General features: G+C 35.8%; 2 protein-coding genes across 3 annotated transcripts; both read right to left on the bottom strand.

The window, feature by feature from the left end:
- Window positions 1-1,223: 1,223 nt before the first annotated feature.
- On the bottom strand, window positions 1,224-9,159 carry LOC135841197 (tyrosine-protein phosphatase non-receptor type 14-like). 2 transcript variants are annotated; one of them, XM_065358036.1, is made up of 21 exons: window positions 8,906-9,154; window positions 8,509-8,830; window positions 8,253-8,422; window positions 8,079-8,176; window positions 7,781-8,004; window positions 7,614-7,702; window positions 7,401-7,536; window positions 6,958-7,047; window positions 6,696-6,877; window positions 6,363-6,623; window positions 6,114-6,282; window positions 5,880-6,029; window positions 5,674-5,797; window positions 5,112-5,585; window positions 4,814-5,034; window positions 4,605-4,729; window positions 4,425-4,518; window positions 4,164-4,355; window positions 3,910-4,069; window positions 2,203-2,366; window positions 1,224-2,108 (listed from the first exon to the last, which is right to left on the bottom strand). In XM_065358036.1, exons 2-21 carry the CDS (start codon window positions 8,683-8,685, stop codon window positions 1,980-1,982), a joined length of 3,429 nt encoding a protein of 1,142 aa, XP_065214108.1. In that variant the 5' UTR covers window positions 8,686-8,830; window positions 8,906-9,154; the 3' UTR covers window positions 1,224-1,979. The 2 variants fall into 2 exon arrangements, with proteins under 2 accessions (XP_065214108.1, XP_065214109.1); XM_065358037.1 differs by lacking the exons at window positions 1,224-2,108; window positions 2,203-2,366 and adding an exon at window positions 2,395-3,834 and having other exon boundaries at window positions 8,906-9,159.
- Window positions 9,160-10,270: 1,111 nt separating this feature from the next.
- On the bottom strand, window positions 10,271-15,435 carry LOC135841198 (frizzled-1-like). Its single transcript, XM_065358038.1, has 2 exons — window positions 13,744-15,435; window positions 10,271-11,886 (listed from the first exon to the last, which is right to left on the bottom strand). Exons 1-2 carry the CDS (start codon window positions 14,954-14,956, stop codon window positions 11,366-11,368), a joined length of 1,734 nt encoding a protein of 577 aa, XP_065214110.1. The 5' UTR covers window positions 14,957-15,435; the 3' UTR covers window positions 10,271-11,365.
- Window positions 15,436-18,742: the final 3,307 nt, after the last annotated feature.

The following is an 18,742-nucleotide window of genomic DNA, read 5'->3' as shown; positions in this document are numbered from 1 at the left end:
AAGTTCTCAATAAAGGAGTAAAAAAATTCTTTAACCATAAAATGAGTCGACGAAATTGCTTTATTTTATAAATAAAATGACGATGCTGTTTTACGGGCGTTACAGTAATTTTTTCAGCGCGTAAGGCTATAACATTTCGCGTATATAGATCATAAATTTAAACCATCTACCGAAAGAAAAAAAAAGTATACTCTCCTATACGTATGTGGTTCGGTTATTTTATAGAGAGCTGTTAATATTTTTCATTGTTTGAGAAAAAAGAAAAGGAATAAGTATACAGGAGAATCTGCCCCTACTACACTAAGTACCTACCGATACCATCCATATCTCGATACACTTATAAATGTGTAGGCTACTTGTTTGTTACGAGAAGGGATGAGAACGTTTGTATCATTTCGAAATTATATTACAAGTGTTACGCGTCGCTTAGAATTTCCGATGAGTACAGAAGGTGGGTATTGAACAATAGAGGGTGAATACATGTAGAAATGGGTTGTTAACCATTTGTAATATGTATGTACTTGGTACTTAAATACATTCTATTATACACACAGTACATTTCAAATATCAAATACAATATGATCGATGTGTAAACTAATTCGATTTTTAAAATAAAGCAGATGAGCTCAAACATAACCAATTTTTGACCAACATACGAGTACCTCGTTAATTGCGCGTAAATCACTGTTTTTTTTGTTTTTGTTCTACGACAATCAGAGCGTATCGTCAAGTTAAAAGAATTTCGTGAATAAAAAGTAACCTAGTAAATCTTCATCAGCTAGGCACCCTTCTGTCACTTGGCGAATAAAACGAACATCTCGCATAGGGGTGAACTCTGAATACTTTGAAACTTAATTTAATGGTCGTCTGAGGGCAATCAAATCGCATTTTAGACGTTTAATTTAACTTTACCATAAACTTCAACTTGAAACAGGCTAATTTGTCATGTTATCATTTACTGTGATGTTATGACTAAACACCAGCGGTTCCGTCAATGGCTTTGGATACGTAATAAGTAGGTAAGTACCTATTATGTATTGTTCTTATTCAAGTTTTCGGAGTAATTTCATCATAAGATTCAGTGTACCTATTGATCTACAAAACTGATGAAAATGGACTCTTTTGCGAAAGTTGTCCACACATTTAATGCAAGGTGTCCACCCCGATCATCATCAAAGCTATCAAGAAGTCATCCTTTTGGTCAAAAATTTATCAAAATAAAAAAAAGGGGAAATGTTTTATTCGGTAAAATTTATATAGGTTAGTGGAATAAATAATATTGTCATACAAAACTCAAAAAGGACAAAAAATAAAAACGATAAAAGAGAGGAAAACAAACAAACAATCAAATCCACTGGACTTGAACGAGCCTAAAAAATCAACAAAAATCGTCTATAGGTACAATAACATTTCAAAATAAATAAACAATGTTTTTACATAAAATACCTACATGAATGGTAACAATTATAGTATAAAAAAAAATCCGCAAATAAACATGATTTTTGTTCCATCGAGGAGAAAAAAGTCAAAAAATTTCACTTAAACGTAAAAAGTCATATCGTAATGGTGTCGAAAAACGTGCCCCGTCTTGATTTCTATTTGATCGTCAAATCTTTGTACTTGTACTTACATAGAGAGGAAAAGAATTACAGCCATAAAAAATCGATACGTAGTTTTTAAAAAAAACTTAAAAACTAGGTAACAACGAGCCTTCCAGGTATTAAAAAAAAATCACTGATACCCTGTATCAAGATTCAAAAATAAAGGATATAGGAAAAAAACATATCTCATATCCATATAAGCGATTAAAAACGTCCGATTTGTTCATCAGTTGAAAACATAATTATTAGATTGTCTTTTAATCTATCGAATAATATCTATATAAAAAAAAGGAGTAAAAAGGCAGTGAATAGTATTAGTCCACATTAATTGACTTATTCGTAAAAATGATAGACAAAAAAAAATTGAATAAAACACCATCATATAAGTCTAGAATTTTTCAAGTGACATGCCAACAAACTGTATACAAATCTGTACTGTGTAACTGTTTCGATCATCAGCATTCTTTGGTGGCGCATCAACAGCACAACTCTAGCAATATCCAGTTCCTTTATATTTGAAAAAAAAATTCCGTCGTCAGTAATCGAAAATTACCATTAGAAAATAGAATGAAAAGGTGAAAAACTCTCCTTTAACATTTACCTGATTATGATCTAAGGTATACAACAACAAATCGCTCAAAATGGTCACTGCTGTTCGACCAATACCCGTGCAGCAATGCACTAAAACAGGCGGATTTCTGTTATGTTGCGATGGGATCTCCGTAATTGTATGCTGACGAACGGAACTCAATTCTTCGAAAAAACCTTCAAGCGGATGAGAAAAGTGAAAAAATGAATTCCGTTAGAAGAGAATAAGTTGTATTGAAACAATGAAAATAGCAGAACTTTTTGGGAATTTTAGCAGAAAAGTAAAACCAGGACTCTTTATTCGATTTTTTCCAAAAAAAAAAAATTCTCAACTTCAGACACCAAAAACGCTTAGAAAATTAGGCAAAATATGTAGTTGCAAAACACTTTTCTGTAGAAAAAAATGGCCTAAAAAACCTGATGATAATTTTAAAAAGTTAGATCAAGTATTTTGCAACTTTTTGGCAAAAAAAAAGGCACAACTTGTAGTTTTTGGTAATTTTTGCCTGCAAAGTGAGAATTTTTGCAATTTCTGGCAAGAAGCCAAATTTCGACGAAAAGCGAGACTTCGAAAATTTTAGCAAAAGGATTTTTGGAAATTTCTGGCAAAAAGCTGGACTATTAGATAATTTTTGAAAAAGAGTTGGACTTATTGGAATTCTTGGCAAAAAACAAAATTTATAGCCATTTTTGAAAAAAAGAAAACTTTTGACTATTTTAGCAAAAAACATGTTTTTTGGAAATACATATTAGCAAAAAGTGATATTTTTTGGCAGTTTCTGGCAAAAAAACAAGACTTTTGGGTAGTCCTAGAAAAAAATTTTCCATTTTTGCTCAAAGGCAACTCTTGATAATTTTAGCAAAAAGCAGGACTTTTTTTCGTAAATTTTTACTCATCAGTTGAAAAATGACATTTTTTACAATTTCCATCAATAAAGCGAGATTTTTTTAACCTTTCGTTTTGAAACAAACAAAACGTGGTTTCTGCAAAATTTTTGGAAAACATTGAAATTTATTAGCTATTTTGCTGAAAAGCAAGAATTTTTGCCAATTTTTGGCAAAAAGCAAAATTTTTACGAGTTTTTTTGCCAAAAAAATATGCATATTTCAACCTTTTGGCAATTGAGGCAAAAAAACGACACTTTCTTATGATTTTTGAGCGAAAAAATGAGACTGATAGATTTTTTATCTATTAGCGAAATTTTGCGATTTTTAGCAAAAAGCAAAACTTCAACAATCTTAACTAAAGGCAGGGCTTCGTTATGAGTGTCCTTACACTGGCAGCGATAAGTTTTGATTTTGATCGTGTTTTGGTGATTGTTGACAAAATGCTAAAGATGCCTATTATTGGCAACATGGCAAAAACAAGTGTTTGATGAACGATCGCTGTCAGTTTAAGGACAACCCCTCGGATTCGGAACGCTGAAAAGGCAGTGTGGCCGGTTAGTGTATATAAAATAAGTAAGTAATACGTCTCAAAATTCCAACAACATTTTGCAATAATTACTTGAATTACAAAAAATTACTAAGAATTATTCAAACGTCATCGAAATTGAATATATTTTACTTTCTTCCCCTTTATCACAAAAATGTTGATATCTCAACGTTCCATTATCCGACCAAGCAGAGAGATGAATACGTAAATCTGTTCCCAGAAAATAAGCTAATAGAAGGCGCATGAAGCTAATCACGAATACGCAATAAAATTCATTCCACTTACCCAAAAAATGAGCTACATCTTTGGGACACCCGTCGTTTACCCATTCGGTGTACTGTAAATGCCAAATACCTCGAACACGTCTGGACGAGCTATGAAATACTCGTAATTTAGTCGTAATACAATGCCCGGTCTCTTGCGAAAACTGACTCCAGATTTGAAACTGAAAAGTAATATTTCAAAATTAACGTAGGTAGGTATTGATTTTTTTCCAATAGTCTTCGTAATATAAATGGTGTCTCCTTTAATTTACATACCTCTCCGCTCTCGAAAGGTTTATCCGTTAACGTAGAGTGATAATAAGGAACAGTGTTGGAGTCGTTTAAATCGCCTAAATTTACCACCAGATAAACGTCTGTTTCCCAGATCATTTGCCAAAAGTGACCAACTGTCGATGGGAGGGGACTTTGAGCAGCTATGTAGAATTTTTGTTCGTTCCCAACCGAAGCCTGAAACACACAGCAGCAGGTTGTAACAAAATTTGTTTTCATTTGTCAAATTAATGATGCGAGTAGTACCGTGATATTGGAAGCGTTAATGTATCCGTGTTTGTTTTCTTTGGTAGGACTTAAACGTACACGGTTTTCTTCGTATGGTAAAATATCTTTATGCCTGAAAAAACACACGAATAAATTCAAAACCACGATTTTTTCACGTTATAGAGAAAAGATAGAATGACTTTGAAAATTTAAATTCACCTATTTCGATTATTATTCTCCGGTAGATGAGCGGTGGTAAAATCAGCGTTGCTTTTGAACCTGGGAATTTTCTCGAATTCGAATATCAATTGACTATCTTCTAATTTACGTTCCAATAATTGACACTGAAGCAGATTTTCATAACATTGAACACGCCTCAGCGAATGAGAAAAAAAGGTAGAAGTAAGATGATGATCAACTTCACTAACCATAGCTTCTTTAGAGATAGTAGTCGGTAACGGATGTTTGGGTAGGGTATCGTGTAACCCTGCACCTGCCCGAACTCCGTTAACCATAGCATCGTCGCGACGATTACCATGCTTGTGTTTGGTACCGCCGAGAATTCCGCCCCATTTACGACGTCCTTTCTGACCAGCTCCTCGATCCTTGTTCAAAGTTCCGGACTGATTGCTATCAAAATGAGACGAATCTGTAACGAAAACAAAAACACAAATTATTCGGTCGTCCAGTGCAACAACAAACTTCAAGTTGAAGATTAACACCCACCGAAAGACGTATTAACCGAATGATTAGCCGAAGTAAGTCTGGACGACGACGACGTAGAAGACGGATTCGAGAACGAGATACTTTTATTAGCGTCTCCGCTACCAATACTGCTGCCAGTACCCGAAACCGAAACTTTCATTTCGTCAATTGTCGCAGAAGCTGCCGATGTTATGGTAACATTCGTTACGTTATTTCGATCTGTTGTCATTGAAGGACCATTTGAACTAGATGCCGTTGTTGTAGTTATCGTCACCGTGCTCATTTCCGGAGCTGATTGTATACTGGAAGCTCTGCTACGACTTTCGACCATGCTAGCTGATTCACCGCCACTAGCGCTGAGACCGACTGCGATTCCATTACTGCTGCTACCTAGTCCTGATATGTTGTTCGAGGTGTCGATCGAATGCTGTTGTTGCGATGGTGGTGGCCATGGTAGAGGAACGTTTTCGTAAATAGGTTCGGAGATGTTACCAACTGAAATGGAATCGAACGAGTTTACAATTATTGATCATGAAATGAGTAACTGGAGGACGTGGATTGGTTTCAAACAGTCAGTGCATACCGCCATTATAAGGATTGCTGCCGACCATGTACGGTGTGACAGGAGCTGGCGAGAAAACACCTCCGTTTTGTCTCTTCATGTACAAACTGGCCGGAACTAGTTTAGCTTTCAGATCATTTATTCTCTAAAATTCAAAAATAAGTAAATTAATTAATAAAACCATTCAATTATCCCAGGCATCAAAACAGTGATCTGATCATGCTCACTTGTTGAGGATCCAGCGTAGCTAAATCAGCGTATGTTCGATGGGCTTCGCCGCTAGGTAACATGTTAGAATACTGCGAATTACGATAATCGGTGTATGGCAAATTATACGGTGACCGAGATGATACCAAATCTGGGCTTGATCCGCTGACCTGAACGTAAAAACAAAAAGTTCCAAAGTCAATCCACCACTCGTCTAAACCATAATTCAAAAACTCTTCCAGATGATCACTCACCTGCGAACTTATAATATAATGACTAGGATGAGCGAATGTCTGCGACGCCAAATCTGGAGTACTATTGCTACTCGGTCTATTAATCGGGTAAGGTGGGGGCGGTTTGTATAAATGCATCATTTGCATACCTTGGATAAGGTTATTGGTAACGGTATCCAATTCAGGAGTGCTGCAATACAAAACATCACCGTAACCCATCCAAATCTCCAACTCAGATCTTATACCACATCAATCCAATGCTCAGCTTACCTATACGTGTGAATGGCCGGATCCACACGAGGTACTGGTACGTGCTCCGATCTATATAATCGATCTATGTGAGCGCCGTCAGGATAATGCTTATAAATATGATTGTGTTGCTGCAGATGAGCCGCCGAATGAATATCTGGATGACTACTGTACAGTACTGGATTCGGTATAACGTTACCAATTTCATTACGGTGGTTATGGTATTTCTTTTGAATAGCCGTCTCGTAATCTGGAGCTTGACGGTAACCGGGCAGTAAAGCTCTGTACAAACAAATCAGCAACCGTGTTTGAAAAAGTACTTCGTTTGAACGAAATTATCTACGCTTCGTTTACCTCAATCGATCAATTTCCGGATGAGCTGACGAAAGGTCTAGACAAGAGGTAGATTGTGCTTTTTGCCTTTCCCATCCCATATTTGAATTTTCTTCGATCATTTTCATATTTCTATTTGAAACTTGCTCGTCCATTTTATAATCTCCGTCTATTTCTTCGTGGCTGCTATTCAAATGCAATTCCTGTATATGGAAATAACACAATTGAGTACGCATTTTGAGTAACAGATTATTCGTAGCGAAACCTGAGAAAGTCTACTAACATCAGGTGTATTTCTGGACAACAAAGCTCTGACGATTTCCGCTGCATTGCCTTGATCAGCTGATTGGCCGTTTTGGGCGAAAAATGTATGCTGAAATCAAAATCGTGATGATTAATCTCATGTTTCCAAAATGAATTTATTCAGCCTGTTGTTTTTCACCACATCATGAAAAAAAATAGTCGATCACTAACTCGCGCATGCGCTGTATGGAACATCGAAAATTTACTCTCAACCGCTCGCTTGTTGCGCAGCTTCAAGCGTGTAACGACATGTTCCTCACTTGTTGAATTTTTCATATTACGCTAGCTCGGTTTTGAAGGTTTTCAGTTCCTGACGGCGCTCACCCAAAAAACCGGCCGAGTAGCAAGCCTGGCTACGGTAACATGACAATACCCTTTCGTAGTGACAGACGATTTAAATTCAGAAATATTATTCACGTTTACCTGATGAACGCACATACGCCAAACGTATTTGGCCGATTCTACGTCAGCAAACTGATAATGCACAGTTTCTTCGGGGATCTGACACTCGATACCGAAATACCGTTTATGATTAACTACGTTGGTAATATCTCTCCATCTGCGCGCATAAAATATATAAAATGAAAAACTGGTCTGGAAATGCGACGAATAAAGGTTCCAAAAGTGTGATCTCACTTGTAAAATTTAGCAGATCGGGATACGTCACTTCGAACAGTGATTCCGGTCAGTGAAATTCCAATTAATACTTCGTTACTACTTCCATCCTACAAAAAAAGTTACGTTAATAATGTTGTCACGAAATCATTCTCATCAGCGAATGATAAATGATAATGCTAGCTTACTTTCGCGGTGAACGTCTCCTGTCCATATCCTTCTAATTGTTGAGCTGCTAAAATATAATATTCTTCGGCGGTACCTTGAGGTAAACCAGCTAAAGCTGCATGTTGACATATAACAGCTTCGGTCAATTCGCCTTGGTGACCGTTGATGATGTGTTTTGGAAACAAGACGAATTCTTTCAAATACTCCGGCGTGTGTTTCTCAACGTCATGGTTGCCAAATTCAGCTGTACAAAACGATATCGTTTAATAAACGAGCGAGTCGAAAATTACGACGAAAATAAGACATTGATCTCGATACCTTGCATACTATAACTAGCGAGTAATATAGCTTGTTCTGTATTGCATTTAATTCGTCCTTCTATAACGTCCGATTTGAGTTGTAAAAAGTAATGATATCTGGGAATAGAAAAATGAGTCGATTAATGTACCGATAAATCAATCGACATAAAGAATGCCATCGAGAGAAACTCACCTAATCATTTCGTCGGTCAACAAATTGATACCGGAGACGTAATACATAATTCTCAGATACAGCGTGTACTTGATCGAATGCTTATCCAGCTGCCGTTTCAATGGACGATCCAATTCAACCCATCTAGGAGCTCCGTTTCGAGAAACGTACCTCAATCCGAAAAACTCAGGCTGCGAAGAAAAAACGATCATTATTCATCAATCATCATAGATTATGAAATATTTGTCAATATGTACAAGACTCAGAACTAATGTACCTGTTGGAATGAGAGTTTTTGGCAAATATTATCCAAACATTCGCTTCCGAGAGATTCGGTCGCCAACGTACACTCGACCGATGTGCTGTCCAGAAGTTCGACTCCGACGACGAATAGTGATTTTGAGACGACATTGTACTGGTGGCGGTTTTTTCTCAATCGTAACTTGAATGGCATTTTTATTCTCGATCACAGATGCACGATCATCGTCTGTAGCAACGAATTTCAAACGTCTTTACCTTCCTCCATTATCGGTCGCGTTCACATCGTCGTGTTTTCTTGCATTGTTCTCAAAGTATCCGTCAGATTAATTATTACATAGCTACTATCAACAAATCGTATTAGTATTATGATAATTATAGCACAAACGAATTTACTGTACGCGTAACGAACTTACGTAGGTAGGATGATGTTTACGATTACCAACAAACGTTACTCAAACGTGTGAATTTCGGGTTCAATATTCATACACGAAACGAAATTTGATTTATCGATAAATGATAAAGTCAAGTAGGCGTTCACTTCGCTCATGGACGCGTGTAAATATTATCGAAAGTTATTCCAAAAATGTACTGAGGAATGCGAAACGTACATACCAAAATATTCAAAACAACGACGACAACCAGTTTACCGGACCGTCAGACTACCGCACGGTGTACGAAGCGAAAATTGTTGGACTGCGTAAAAACCGGTACTTCTCGACGTTACCAGTTTGCTGCCAAGTGCCTGAAGTGCCATTGGAGATTCTGCACTTCTGCAGATTCTGTTCATTTAGCCTTGGCGCGTAGTATTTCTTTTTAGCTGTTTTTTGATTTTGAGTAGGCGATTTAAATTCAAACATTGAACGACACGTCTGAAGGCGTGAAGGCTCTTGGAACTTTTCTTGGAGCTCAGAGTCAGAGGAGGACATAAATTTCTCGCTGGTAGTGCCATAACTTCAACAGTTCGCATACCTTTTCCCTTGACTCATGATCTTGCTTCGCTTGAGCTGATTTTTCACTCTAGCACTCGCTCAATTCAAGTTTCCTAATGTTGTCACTCAAAGAGACTAGACTACCTCTTCAAACTTTCAAAAATGTAAAATGTCAAGAAAATCCACCTCCTTGTATGTAGTTGTATCACTGATAATGTAATTTCATTTCAGGACTACGCGAATTTTCCTATAAGATGAGTAAATTGATTAATATTGTCTATTCCAGTATTCCGAAATTGAAATTTTTGTTCAAAAAAAAAATGCCAAAGTCCAAAGTTATCTAGTAAAGCAAAGACGAAACTTAGGAAGGCACATTATGCAAATTACTTTGAAGTCGCAGAAAGAATTCGCATTCAGCAATGCAACTCGTCAAATGGACTGATTTACTGACTTTTTTAAACTTGAATTACCTACCAACACATTTTCGGAAGCTTATCCTCTCATTTCGCTCGAGCTAAGTAAGGTCCCTATTTCTAAATTTGGAAAATATCTGTTTCCATTTATCAAAATATCAGAGGTGAAAAAACTGACTTCTTGAAAAAAAAATAAATCATCATTCATCTCTAGGGCTATAAATTTTCAAAAACTTTTGCCCTCGCTTCACTCGGGCATGTTTGCTTTTGTTTAAAAATTGGAAACTTTCAAGAACCTATGTGTTATTCAAATTCTAGAATTTCACACTTCTCAGGATGTAATTTTTTATAAAACCCACATATGTATGGATCATGAAAATTCCAACATTTCGAAGCTAAAAGGTACCTCAAACAATAAAGTAACCAGTACACCGAATTGTAAGTTGCAATTAATGCGTAAAAAATTTATTTTGTATTAACAAACTACACGATAAATTTCACAAGGAAAAAAATGAACATATAAAAAAATAAATAGCTATAAATAAGAATTGAAAAAGCACGCTTGTGAATTAGAGATTCACGTCTAACAATGATGAGAAACTACCTTCATAAGACAGAGAATTTTCAATCAGAAATAACACTAAACGTCTAACTAAACCTATTCGACACAAATTTGAAATGTTTATACCATTCCTAGTTCTTGAAAGTCAAAGGTTTTTACTGAAAAAAGTAAGTAGTTTATCGAGGAATAAACATTTTCAAATCATTTCAAATAGGTAGTTTCCTAGCGATTCCAAATAGAAAATAGTTCGCTGTAGTAAGAGTAATCACACCCGGTACAATATCCAAACCGATAAGGAAGAAAAAAAAAACAATTCCTAAGCAACTAAAATCGAAGATAATTTTTAAAACGCGTTTCGAATGCAATTCGTTGAGAAAAAAGCTCATACACAGACGGCGTTGATACAAGTAGGAATTATATAAACGATTAAAAAAAAATTAAAATCGATAAGTAAAAATTTCCTTTAAAGATTAGGTAAAAATATAAAAATCCAAAAAAAAAATAAATAATAAGTGAATTTGATATGGAAAAACGCATCACTCGACGAATAAATGATATCAAAACACAATAATACTCGAATATTGCAAATAATTCAGTCAAAAAATTTTTTTAAAAAACACCCCTCATAGCTGATACTTGAAAAAACAAAACACAAAATAAATAAACAAAACTGAACACAAAATTGAAAAGAAAAATAAAATCAATGTCAAACACAAGCTCATGAAAAATCACAACGTATTAGCGAAATTTGCGATTCATAGAATATAAATCAGAGCATCCTTTCTTAACAACAATGGTAAAGACAACCAACATACACATGATAAAGAATACACATAACATCTACATACATAATACATTATGTACATAACAATGTAACATACTTACAAACAAACCAGGAAAAAATAAATAAAACACTTTGTAAGAATACATAAATTTACAAAATTGTTAAAAATTTGACTAAAAAAAGCACTACACGTAGGTATGCAAGGTTTTGCCTTGAATTCTGTGAAACAATTCTTTCCAGCTCGAGACAGTTTTACCCGACCACATCCAAACGCTCGAGCTGATACCTACGATCAACGAACTAAGATACTTAAGCATAAACATATAAAAACTAGGTTTCCTTCCGTCTCCTCCATTCGACGGGCACCGTATTAGGTAGTTTTGCGATTTCTGGCAGATTTGCCAATGCCACGAGATCATCCAGTGATCGAAATTCACTAGCTCGTAGAATAAGCAAACGATGACGGTTATAGCTGGAACCATGTATAGGACTGAGAATACTCCTATACGTAACATGAGCTTTTCCAGTTTATCCGTCTTGGTGCCGTCGTGTTTCATGGCTGTTCGGATACGGAAAAGTGATATGAAACCGGATACTAGGAAGATTGTGCCCAGGATTAGGTAGATTGTTAGCGGCGTCAGGACAAAACCTTTCAACATATCTGTATTCCATAAACCGACGAAGCAAACTCCAGTTAGTACGTCACCTGTGGGTTCGAAAGAGAGATAAACGTTAAGCGATAAGAAATGAAAAAAAAGAGAGAGCTAAGCGTCGACGAAGAAATTGGATATCTGCGAGTTTTCCATTAAATGATAAATTTTGAGGTTCTTCAGATGAAAAAATACAATAACATGGAGCATATTATAAAAGCATCATCGCAATGATGAAAACATAAATCTTTACCATCCTTGAGACAAAAAGTAAACTAAATTTTAAATTATTCTACGAAAACGAAAGATTTTTTTTTTCCAACAGCAAAATAGGCACAACAAAAGATGAAAATCATTAATGAAAAACATTACACAAAGGCTAGTTTGACTCTAAAGAAAGGTCAAAGAGAGCTGAGAGGTTGAAACCTATAGAGCATGTTGGTCACAGTGAAGTATCTTTGGTTTCATTTTTTCCGATTTTGATCGTTTTTGTGTCTTTTTATGACCTAACAACTTGAGGTGTCACACTCCGATTTGAATGGGACCGCGATTTTTAGAAAGAGCATAATCTAAGACCCCCAAAACCAAATTTTCAACTGCCCAAGTTCATTTTTAGATTTTTGGCGAATTTTTGAAAATTTAAAATTGACTGTTTTTGGCGATTTGTGCTTTTTTTAAAAAAAAAGTACGTACTTGATCAATAAAAATGATCAAAATAAGTCCCAAAACTAATATTAATTACCCAAATCCAAATTTTACCATTTCCAGCCATTCTGGAGCCTCCAGCGGAATTTTTCAATTTCTCCAGAATTTTGAATTGGCACCAGAAGGCGTGAATACGGAGTTAGGCAGCTAAAAATCGAGTTGTGTATTATACTCGACCTGTTTAACGAGTTTATCTACATTTGAGCCGATTTTGGGAGTGACACCTCAAGAGTGGTTTTTTGACCACTTTTTTCAAAATTAAAAAATCCAAAAAATCAAAAGATAACCCTTTGTGAGGAAATTTTTGAAATTTGCGCGAATCGCTGTATTTTGTCCGTTACTAACCTCCCAAACCAAAATTTTCCAATTTCCAGCCATTCTGGAGCCTCCTGCGCGATTTTCAATTTCTCCAGAATTTTGAATTTGCTCCAGAAGGCGTGAATATGAAGTTGGGCAGCTGAAAATCGAGTTGTATATTACACTCGACCTGTTAAACGAGATTATCTACATTTGAGCCGATTTTGAGAGTGACACCTCAAGAGTGGTTTTTTGAGGTGTCACTCTCGCTCCAAAACGGCTGGAAATGGTAGAATTTGCGCTCCGGGGGTTAGTTCTTGAAGAAATACAGAAATTCGCACAAATTTCAAACATTTCCTCACAAACAGTTATCTTTTGATTTTTTGGGTTTTTTAATTTTGAAAAAAGTGGTCAAAAAACCACTCTTGAGGTGTCACTCCTAAAATCGGCTCAAATGTAGAAAAACTCGTTAAACAGGTCGAGTGTAATATACAACTCGATTTTTAGCTGCCCAACTTCATATTCACGCCTTCTGGACCAAATTCGAAATTCTGGAGAAATTGAAAATCCCGCTGGAGGCTCCAGAATGGCTGGAAATGGTAAAATTTGGATTTGGTTAGTTTTGGGACTTATTTTGACCATTTTTACTGATCAAGTACGTACTTTACTCTCCTCTATCTTTTTTCTAATGTTGTTGGTACCGCGATAGATACCATTTTTTGATAAAAATTCGACCAAGAAATGAATTAGTGTACGAAAATCTTCAACTACATACTATCGTGAGACTTTAGCTGAAAACTGATTCAATTTCATCCTAAACTACAAGACAATCATCCCTACGCAAATATCCAACTCCTTCGAAATGTTTCTATCTATGTAATTACATCAATGTATACAAATTTCCAACTCACCTTCTATTTTACCAATGCCCAATATGGTAATCGTCTTGATAGCCGGAATAGCCCAAGCCATCAAATGAAAATACTGCGAGTTAGCTTCGATAGCTTCGTGTCCCCATTTCAATCCAGCAGCCAAGAACCAGGTTAACGCCAGTATCACCCACCACAACGACGATGCCATACTAAAATAATACAATCCGATGAACATAATCGTACAAATTTCTCCTTTGGTTCCTTGAGATACGGTGGAAACAGTGGCCAACTTGGGTTTACCGACCGGTGGCGGGAATGGTTTACGGCACGCTACGTTATCGCCAAATAAAAATCCAACAATGTAAATAATCGATATGATTAGATAACACACCGACAAAAATATGACCGGTCTTTCTGGGTATCGAAATCTGGACGTGTTTATCAAAAATGTCAATACAGTGAACAAACACGAGGCAGCGCATATAAAGGACCATATACCAATCCATATTCTCGAGAATTTAATCTCTTCCGGACTAAAGAACATGCCATCGCACGGTATACCGCAATTTTTCGCCACCACACTGCCCACTTTGAAGCTATCATCGTAGCCTTTCGCTACTTTAAAATGATCCGGGCACGTAAACGCGAAATCTTTATGATTACCACCGCTCACCGGATACGTTTCGTTATTCCTTCTGAGCACTGATCCGGGCGGCGTTCCTTTGATTGAATATCCATTATCAATCTTACCATGATCAGGAGCAGCGCTAGTCATGGTGGATTCATTCTTGCTAACACATACCCCTTGCTCGGGGAACTTATCACAATTCAGATGTTCAGGCCAATCAAAGCTGAAAGCTTGTAAGATCTTCTCGCAACCGTTTTTAACGCTCAAACATAACGATTTGCAAGGCGGTATAGGTGTATCTAGTATGGTGCAGATTGGAAAATACAACGTACATAAGAAGAAATGCGTATCCGGGCTGCATTTGTGTTTTATCGCCGGTGTATACGTGTGGATAACACTGGCTGCTTCTTCTTGACTCGTGTGATTGAGCGAGTTAGGCATAATGGTGACATTGTATTCGAGATTTTGACAAAATGAAATGGTGATCGGCTCGCATCGGTTGTGATGAGGCATCGGATCGAAACTGTCGACTGAATTCGCGTCATATTGAGCGTAACAGTAAACTGGCCCGAATACCAAGATGGTTAATAATACGGATATTTTGCAATATTCGTCAGCAAGCATTCTTCATGTTGTGAGAATTTCCAGACATTCATGAGTACTCCGAAGTAATACGAACTCGAGCTCAGTAACGGATTATCACCATTGATAGAAATTACCGGTCCTGAGGTGGGTTACCGTATAAAAAGAGATGATGTGCGTACATCTTGAGGTAAAAAATACACCGATGTAACGTAAATAGATGCACGATATTGTAATTTAGAGAGAAAAATTGACAAATTACGTTATTTTGTTGTATTTTGTACTGATAACGGCTGATTATCAAACGGTCACATTACGGTCGAAATGTTCATGAAATTGATTCGTCAAATGGAACAACGCCGATCAAAATACGTAAAATGAATATTTCCGATAGTAATTAAATAAGTAATAATACAAAAATAACACGAAAAACACTTCGAAAATATTATACACCTTTGCAAATTTGCATATCACAGCCTTTGATGTTATTTTGAATAATTTATAATTTGACGGAATGCGATTATCAATGTTATCGATTTCGGTACTATCGATGTTATTCTTTAGCGCTCCAATACGGAAATAACGTAAACTAACCAAGTACGGAAACGGAAACGGAAACGGACAGAAACAGAAACAGATTTTGATTTTAATTTTTCTCGATGTTGAAATTGAAGAACAGTACAAGAACGGAACATTTTTTGAAGAACAAGAACAAAAAACAGAATTCAAATTTTTTCATGAACTAGTGAACAAAACAAAACCATCAACCATGAAACACTTCTACTAACATAGGATTTGCATGAAATTTTTTAACCCGTACAAAAGTAAATCTAAAAAGCAGGTAAAAAATAAAAATTCATCACCTGTCTAGATTTCAAGTGCTAAAGTGACTTTTTTGATTTTTGGTGAATTTTCAAAAATCAAATTTTGACGTTTTTGACATTTTGACCAAAGTGTGGGGAAAAAATAAAAATTTTACCAAATTGACCTAGAAAGCTGAAATTTGGGCCTTGGGGTATACCCTATTTTTGACTTGCCAAATCGATTGAAAACTGTTTTAAACCGTTTTGAGCAGTTCTGGAGCCTCCAGCAGATTTTTAAAACTCGAAATCCCCACAAGGCACAAAATTTCATGAAATGGAGTTGGTGTTGGAAAGCAGAAATTTATTCTGCAACCCAATTTCAATTCATTACTAAGTTGACTGCAAGTAAATTTGAAGTCGTTTTGGAGTCTCCAGCGATTTTTTGAAAATTACTGGAGCCTCCAGTAAATTTTTTGAACTTGAAATTTTCCCAAAATTTCATAAAATGGAGATGGAAAGCTAAAATTAACTCTGCACTCCAATTTTAACACCCTCTGAAGACGACTTACGACTTCAGGTAGGTTCAAGTCATTCTGGAGCCTCCAGTGACTTTTTGAAAGGTTTCATGGCGTTTTTAGGAAAATTGATAATTCCATAAAGTAGCTGGAAGCTTCAAAACCACTTGAAACCACTGTGCAGTCGACTTCATTTAATTGAAATTAGTTTGCAGAGTAAATGTCAACTTACTTACCCCATTTGATAAAATGTTGTGAAAATTTCAAGTTTCAAAAATCTGGCGGAGGCTCCAGTAATTTTCAAAAAGGTCGCTACAGGCTCCAAAATGACTTGAACCCAGCGGAAATCGTCTTCAGAGGATGTTAAAATTGAAGTTCAGAGTTAATTTGAGCTTTCCATCTCCATTTGATAAAATTTTGAGGAAATTTCAAGTTTCAAAAATCTACTGGAGCCTCCAGTAATTTTCAAAAAACCTCTGGAGACTCCAAAACGAGTCGACTTCGTATAGAATTGAAATTAGTTTGCAGAATGAATTTTGGGTTTCCAACTCCATTTCATGAAATTTTGTGGAAATTTAAAAATCTTCTGAAGTCTCCAGAACTGCTAAAAACGGTTTGAAACAGTTTGCAATCGATTTGGCAGGTCAAAAATAGGGTATATACCAAATTTCAGCTTTCTAGGTTAATTTGGTAAAATTGTTATTTTTTCCCCACACTTTGGTCATTTTGGTCAAAATTTGATTTTTGGAAATTCACGAAAATCCAAAAAGTCGCTCTAGCACTATGGGAATGTTACAGATTTAAAACTAAACAAATTTATCGAACCAAGAAAACAGTCGTAAGAGTCGCGAAAAGAGTCACAGAAGGAGTCGGACTCCTCTCAGACTCCTTCATTTAAAGAGTCGCTTTTTAGAGTCGCTGACTCTTAAAATCCAGGAGTCGCGCTAATGAGTCGCGGACTCCTATAAAAATCAAAGAGTCGCCCCAGCTTTGCATGAAACCAATTTTTAACACAACAACTAGAACAAGAACAATAAAATAAGAACGGGAAAAATTCCCATGTTCTTTGTTCTTTATACATAGGTATATGTTCGTTCTTCCTTCTTGTGCTTTCATTTTTTTCTTGAACCATTTGTCATTGCGTCATTGATTGCTATGAATATGAATTTCTATGGAAATAAAATTTATGCAGAAAATTTTGTAATTTGTGAGAAAATCGTAAAAAAAACTAAAAAAAGGGTTTAATTTTCGCAAAATATTGATAAAATTGTTTAAAATTAAAATACAGAAAAATTTCAAAAAATATTTGTAATTGAATCAGTGATTTTCACTTTTTTAATTTTTACTTCAGTAGATTTGAAACCAATGAAACCAGCACGAATACGCTAGTGAGTAGTGAAAAACACCAGTTAAGCAGTGAAAGAACGCAAGGACGCCAGGAAGAGAACTCAAAAAGAACAAGAACGAAACTGTGGTGCATAAAATATACGAAGACATAATTTTATAGGTAACAATAAAAACAAGAACAAGATTAAGAACGCCCCTGATACATCAAGAACAAGATCACTGATTTTTCTACTGCTACTTAGAACTTACTGCAACTTATTTTATTTTTGTGAGAAAAAAGGGCCAAATAGGCAAATTCACGCCGATATTTGAATTGGCACGGCGCGGCGGCGTGCGGGCGTGAAAGCGGTGCATGATGATTGATAATTCAGATTTCAAATGGATGAAAACATTTTAGCGGAGGAACAAACCCAGAGTTTTGTCTTGTCTCCAAGTCCAAAGAGCTTTAAAAGTTTCGAGCGCTCAGTATTTCCAAATAGGTAATAGGTAGGTATTATTGTGATGTTACATCCGCCGAAATAAGGTACAATGTACATAGATAGTGTGTCAAAAAATGGGGTTTGACTTAATAATGGATTCTGGTAGGTACCTATACCTTTCAAAGTGTGCAGAATAACATGGAATGAGTTAAATTAAATTTATGATGTAAGAACATAAAAAAATGCAATAAAATGAGAAAAAAAATTTTAGAAAGTGAAATATACATTATTCGAAAACTATAAGCTTCCTAGAAAAAAACTAACGACATTATGACGATTGGAAATTTAATTCTCTAAGTACCTACAATTTTCCTTCGACTTAATTTTTCCGGAGAATGCTTCGTTCAGTCTCCAGAGAGCTTTAAAAGTTTTGAGCAAAATGAATTCACAGTAGAGGACTTTGAAGGCATTTTTCTCAAAAACCTGTCTTCGCACACTATGTACCTTTTAAAACGACGTGTTCGAGACCGGCGGTTACACTTATTCAAAAGTACAGGCTTTATACTTAGAAATTGAATTGTCAACAAAAAAAAATTTCGATAATTTTTGTAATTTTTCACAAAAACATGGTCTTTTTCTTCTCAAAAAAAAGTTTTCCGACGTATGGGTATGGTATCGCTCAGAGCATCACAGATACTTTAATAAATAAAAATAAATCATTTTCAGCTTATTTTTGCTCGTTTT

This window comes from Planococcus citri, chromosome 3, assembly GCF_950023065.1.
Source record: "Planococcus citri chromosome 3, ihPlaCitr1.1, whole genome shotgun sequence".
NCBI lineage: Eukaryota > Metazoa > Arthropoda > Insecta > Hemiptera > Pseudococcidae > Planococcus > Planococcus citri.
The sequence above is the reverse complement of the archived record's forward strand: the minus strand, read 5'-3'. Positions and strand labels throughout refer to the sequence as shown.

What these genes read in the sequence shown, in the direction of transcription:
- LOC135841198 (XM_065358038.1), bottom strand. Translation starts at nt 14,956, where the DNA reads ATGCTTGCTGACGAATATTGCAAAATATCCGTATTATTAACCATCTTG. An exon ending in GGGCATTGGTAAAATAGAAG is followed by an intron (nt 11,887 to 13,743) that starts GTGAGTTGGAAA and finishes TCGAACCCACAG; the next exon opens with GTGACGTACTAACTGGAGTT.
- LOC135841197 (XM_065358036.1), bottom strand. Translation starts at nt 8,685, where the DNA reads ATGCCATTCAAGTTACGATTGAGAAAAAACCGCCACCAGTACAATGTC. An exon ending in CGATCTGCTAAATTTTACAA is followed by an intron (nt 7,537 to 7,613) that starts GTGAGATCACAC and finishes TTATGCGCGCAG; the next exon opens with ATGGAGAGATATTACCAACG. An exon ending in CAGCAATCCTTATAATGGCG is followed by an intron (nt 5,586 to 5,673) that starts GTATGCACTGAC and finishes ATTCCATTTCAG; the next exon opens with TTGGTAACATCTCCGAACCT.